The 6,172-nt window shown below is 31.2% G+C and overlaps 1 protein-coding gene across 1 annotated transcript; it reads right to left on the reverse strand.

Annotated features, from left to right (window-relative positions):
* Nucleotides 1-2,624: 2,624 nt before the first annotated feature.
* On the reverse strand, nt 2,625-5,287 carry LOC139891729 (transcription factor MYBS3-like). The gene is made up of 3 exons (XM_071874717.1): nt 4,707-5,287; nt 3,930-4,138; nt 2,625-3,320 (listed from the first exon to the last, which is right to left on the reverse strand). The coding sequence occupies exons 1-3, from the start codon at nt 5,008-5,010 to the stop codon at nt 2,775-2,777; spliced, it is 1,059 nt and encodes a 352-aa protein (XP_071730818.1). The 5' UTR covers nt 5,011-5,287; the 3' UTR covers nt 2,625-2,774.
* Between the last annotated feature and the right edge of the window lie 885 nt (nt 5,288-6,172).

Raw genomic sequence — 6,172 nt, forward strand, 5'->3', positions numbered from 1 at the left:
AAAAAAAGAGGAATTGTGTACAGCAACTAGTAATATCAAATGAGAACCACAATAGGTTTTCAAATCTTGAACAAAGATAAGATATTAAAGATGCCCAACCATATATATACGCACAAACAAGTAACCAATCCTATCAAGGCATAAACGGAAGCCGGACCAAAACCAGTAGCAGATATGAATAACCCTATACATCTCTATTTACTTTGTAATATGCACTCAGTATCGCCCAATAACTTAACACGTACAATGATATCAATTATGAAGTAAAATCGTAGATTCCTGTTCTCCGCTAAACTTGGTAAGATCTTATTCAATACCAATTTGTATAGGCTTCATTTGTAACAACAAACAAAATATGGGTAATCGTCCCGCTTCCATGAGAGAAAAAAAACCCCAAGCTACATGTAGAACTTACGAAAATATGCCTTTAAAAAAAAAAAAAAAAAAAAAAAAAAACAACTTACGAAAATATGTCTAACACGGGTTCATTACATTATTGCTATTTAATATTAATAGTGTTGGAAAACCGTGTGTACTTTTAAATCAGATTAACGCAGCAGATACTTAAAATAATAATTAATTATTATTTTATAAACCATTTACAAAATTAAATATTAATATATTTAAATTTAATAAAACATGCACATGATTAACGATCCCAAAGATCTAGTTACACCACTAATAATTGTCAAAATATGTAATTCACAAAGTGAGTAAACGATATACCTTTCTTGAAGAAACTGATTGAAGGAGAGAAACCTACGATCAAAAATATGACTGTCTCATATGATAGTCCACACTACACTTCAAACAACCGTCAATGGATGCTAGTCCAAACCCAAATAACATACTAATATTAATATAATCAAATTACATTAATATTAATAATACTCCGTAACACGTTTTGTTTTTATCATCAATGAAAACAAAAGAATGTGTGTTTCAGTTTGCAAGGCAAAGTAATAAAATCAATAGCAATTTTTGTTGTTATGTTTTTCTTGCACATCTCATAACCCAACGAACATATATATATATATATATATATATATATATATATATATATATATATATATATATATATATATATATATATATATATATATATATATATATATATATATATATATATATATATATATAGGGTGTGGATCCATGGAGAACTAAAAGTAGCAGAGAACCCATGGAACTAGTGCAGATTCAGTCAATCTGCTGCAGATTGACATATTTTTTTTTTTTTTTTTTGCAGATTGATGTTTTTTTCCAGTTTTTTTTTTTTTTATTTTTTTTTACAAATCGACTTTTTTTCTGTTTTTTTTTATGCAGATTGAGTCAATCTGCGTGCAGATTGAGTCGATCTGCGTTTTTTTTTTTTTGCAGTTTTTTTTTTTTTGCAGATCGTCTTTTTTTCCTGTGCAGATTGAGTTTTTTTTACGCAGATTGAGTCAATCTGCGTGCAGATTGACGTTTTTTTGGCATTTTTTGCAGTTTTTTTTTTTTTTTTAGATTGATTTTTTTTCTGTGCAGATTGACTGTTTTTTTTTCAGATTTTTTTTTCTTCATAGATTGAAGCTCAGTCTCCACATAGATTGAAGTTCAATCTATGAGTTCTATGGGTTCTCTACATACTCTAGTTCTCTAGGGATCCTTTCACTATATATATATATATATATATATATATATATATATATATATATATATATATATATATATATATATATATATACATATATTTCTGAAATACTTTAGGAGTATGTTATGTAACTTATAATTAATAATTTATATCATGTCGCTTTCATGTAAATAGTAAATTCATTAATTTCGTTTCATTTACTATTCATATGAATAGTAAATGAAGTAATTTGGATTTACTATTTTGTTACTTGAGTAATATATATATATATATATATATATATATATATATATATATATATATATATATATATATATATATATATATATATATATATATATTTGACGTCTCGATGTATATGTGTGTGACCCGAAGGCTCAAATGAAGTTGGCCATATAGTTATATGTTGTACATTGCACATTAATCCTAAAAATAGAACATATCACGATCACCACAACACACAATACCAGCATCAAAGGAGATTGGACCAGATTAATAATCTGGCAGAAATGAAATTATATAGTAACGGAACTTACAGAAATGTAGAATCAAGTAACTAGATTGAGCGAGATTGAAACCAGAAAGAATATTAAATACTCGGTACAACATTAATGATTTATGAGTATAATTTGACCCAATGCAAATTGAACTGTGAGTTGTAACCGGAGGTAACGCTTATTTCAACTGCTCGATCTCAAACGCTATTTTTTGAGAAAGTTTACGAGCCTTTTTTATAAATAAGTCTCACTTGTATTTGTTTGTTATACAACAGTAGTCTGTTATTAAAGTTTGATCTTATGAACACTAGAAGTAGAAAGATCCAAGAAAATTCCTTTAAGGAAAATGCTGCTGCCAAACATCATGGATTAGGATGAATCATTACAAGTAGGATTCTATGATTCAAGAACAAAATGAATGAACTTGAACCAGATATAAATAATTCAATATAACCAGCTATTGCATATTGCATAAGAAAATAAAATACACTGTAAAATAAAATAACCCACACCACATGCTGAAATTTATTATCTTGTATACATATGGATTTTTTCTGATCTGGTGGAAACTTACAAACATAACTAAAATCCTACAACTTAATTAACATTAAAAAAAAAAAAAAGAACACTTAATTCCTCTGTACCTTCTAAAGTGCATGAATAGGATTATGGTTCGAATCCATCTTAGATGTTCTCGGACCAGGATTACTTTCATGAAACGCAGATTGTCGGTTCAAATCACCACCACCCAGTTTCAATGCCGTCGGTGCACCATCACCAATTGATTCCCCTAACGTTAGCTTCGACATCCCAACAAGATCATCCACATTAATCGGGCTCTTCGAGTGCACAGCTGTCGGCTTAAGAACCTCATGCGTCTCCGATTTGGCCGATGACGATTGTTCTTGACCCGACCCGGGTCCAACCCAATACGGAATAGCAACTAGTTGAGGTATGTATGCTGGAATCACAACAGGATACAAGCATTGTGAACCCTCGATACTTATAGGTGCGTTTGTTGGGTCGTTGGGTAAATCGGCTGTATTTGAGTTTGCCGAGTCCATCGACTCGCATTCTTCTTCCTCTAATGTTGTCGGTATGGTCAACGGGTTGTTGATAGATTGAGCCGCCTCTGGTTGTGATGGGTTCCCAGTAGGGTATTCGTTGGATGACATCATTTGTGTGTCTGGGGACTACAAATTCAAAAACACAAAAGAAAGTAGATGAATTAGACGTTTCAACAAATGTAACAAAACTCCCATATCCCATATTCCATGTTGACATTCTGGCTTTGATGTTTGAAACAGTGTTGTAAAATTTCCATCCCGACTAGCCCAAAATACGCCTTAAACTTCGTCAACGCACTAAAAAGTCGGGTCAAAGTCGAGCTCAGTCGGTCGAGTCGGTCAAAGTTAGGTTATATTTTTTAAATTTAGATTTTGTGCAATATATCTATGCTAGAAAATTTTATGTTTAGATATATTTATATGTAAGTATATACATGATTAATTTATTTATTACTAAAAGTCAACGTGATCCATGCCCGATTCGACTGGTTCATCCCTGTCTGGCGACTTTTACAGCTTGGTTTGAAATGAGTTGCATTTGAATTCTTGGTTATCTTGAAATTTATTCTTTAAATTATAAAAAGTCAAATCCAATTAATCACCTGATTACTCCTTTGCAAGTTTTGCAACCCTGAATACACCCACTTATAAGTAGATAGGTTACAATGCTACCACCAGGCCTAACTATAGAAGCCAAACAATGTATATAGTTATGACCAGTTTTGTAATACTTACATCATCAGCTACAATATCGAAAAGACTGGACCGTCTCTTTCTCCTAGAAATATTGGTTTGCCTGATGAAATATTTTTGGGCATGGCTTGCAACTTGAGTTGGTGTTCTTGTAATAACATAGTTTCTTGCTATACCCCGCCAATCGCCTTTTCCAAGCTTTTGCAAACCTAATAAAAACATCCTATGTTCTTCCTCTGTCCATGGAACACCTAAAAAACAAACACCCATATCCCATTTCATAAAGAAATACAGATTCGCATACCATAAACTGCAATCAACCACAAAAAGATACCATACAAAACCTCATAACCATCATATGAATAAAATGTCATCATTTTTAGCAAATTAAGTTAAGCATCTCAACAATTAATAAATGCCCAAAAAACCAGATTCAATGAGTAGACATCAAACTTTATTATATGATCCTAATTCTAATAGTAACATACTGTACCATACAACAAAATTATATTTACTGTACCATAGTTACACCTGTAGATAATTCAAAACACACCTTTTTGACCAAATTTTAAGTTTTTAGATACAAAGTGCAACTAAATATAAACTCAAGTCAAAGATAAATACCACTAATTAGTAGTTTAAATATTACACTTACAAACAATTTATCAAAACGCAAGATTATATTAAAACTTAAAGAAAAGCTTTAAAATTTAATTAAAATCATCAACTCCAAGATTTTAGAAAACATGAAAATGTAATTTATACATATACATATACATATGATATATATATATATAAATATATAACCAAAGTTTGAACCTTTTTTCCTTTCACGGCTAGAAGACGACCCGGCAACAAAATCCTCCGACCCGTACCCGTCAGCAGCAGCGTTATGATCCGGAGTATCACCCGGTGAATCAAGATCAGTACCACCGCCACCTGAAAATCCATTTAAAAAGTTGCTGTTGCTACCAGATCCATTATAATGACTCAAGTTACCCATACTAGCACTCTTTCGGATCGAACCATCTGTAATCCGGACCCCAAATAACTTAACACCACGATTAGGGCACGTTCTCGAATTATGACCATTGTTGCTGCAATGAGAGCATCGCCTGGTCATGATTAATTGATCGATTGATGACTTGTGTGCATTCAATTTGATCGATTGTGGATAGATATAAAGATTAGGTTTATGATTGGGGGTGTTTAATTTTAAATGGGAAGGTGTGAATTAAAGAAATTGGAAATAAAGGATTATGCTTTTCAGTTGGATTGGATTTGGGATTTGTGATTTGGAGTGATGTTGTTGAGAGAATTTTATTAGAAAATTTGGATGGATTGAATCAATTGTTTTATAGAAAGAGTTGAAAAGAAAACATGATCCATTTGCCAAATACCATGGACCAAGTATATCATTCATTGTATGATTATCCTTGTACTTTCTGGTAATTACTTGTGGAGCTCAATTAGCGCTGGGGCTCCGTTTTGAATGCGAGTTAAAAAAAAGTCTTAATATATTTTGTAAAAAAAAAATTTCAAAATCTAACATTGAAGGGTTGTTCCTTTGTGAAAGTTGCTTCTTTTAGCGTTCTTTTTTTTATTAATTGATCTATTTTGTAAAAAAAATGTTTTTCGACATCTTTTGGTAGCATTGAAGGGTTGTTCCTTTTATGAAAGTTGCCTCTTTTATCGTTGAGAAAAAAAAAAGTAGTTGATTTTTTTGTAAAAAAGAATTTTTTTTCGACATCTTTTGGTAATATTGAAGGGGTGGTTCTTTTACGAAAGTTGTTTTTTTTATCGTTGGAGATTAAAAAAAAGTGAAATGACGAAAGTACCCCTGTTACTATTGATGAATAGTGCTACAAGTTTTTGTCTTTTTAGAGAGTATAGTAATATAGTCCTTGTATATTTACTAGAAATATGGTGTAATTTCATCTTTTAAATACTTAGGCTTTTCGTTGGTTCATGAAATTTAAAAAGAATTTGATAAAATTAGAATTGAAATTCTTACACCGCTCCATTCAATTAAAGCATTTTGAATGAAACTTGTTGGTTGAATGTTGGTTAATGGACTAACCGACAAAGTTAAGTATGATACTTAACCAAAGAATATGTTTTGATGATGACACATACATATACATAAGTGATGATCTACATCTTAACATAAAGCACGCAAGTTCACTAATCCATACTTGATTTTGCAAATGACCAAGTCAAACAAAACTTAAAGAATGAAAATAAAGATCAGCAAAGTACACGGTCAAAGTACGGCCGACCATATA

This window comes from Rutidosis leptorrhynchoides, chromosome 2 (genome assembly GCF_046630445.1).
Source record: "Rutidosis leptorrhynchoides isolate AG116_Rl617_1_P2 chromosome 2, CSIRO_AGI_Rlap_v1, whole genome shotgun sequence".
NCBI classification, from domain to species: Eukaryota; Viridiplantae; Streptophyta; class Magnoliopsida; order Asterales; family Asteraceae; genus Rutidosis; species Rutidosis leptorrhynchoides.

What these genes read in the sequence shown, in the direction of transcription:
- LOC139891729 (XM_071874717.1), bottom strand. Translation starts at nt 5,010, where the DNA reads ATGACCAGGCGATGCTCTCATTGCAGCAACAATGGTCATAATTCGAGA. An exon ending in TAGCCGTGAAAGGAAAAAAG is followed by an intron (nt 4,139 to 4,706) that starts GTTCAAACTTTG and finishes TTTGTTTTTTAG; the next exon opens with GTGTTCCATGGACAGAGGAA. An exon ending in TCGATATTGTAGCTGATGAT is followed by an intron (nt 3,321 to 3,929) that starts GTAAGTATTACA and finishes TTGAATTTGTAG; the next exon opens with TCCCCAGACACACAAATGAT.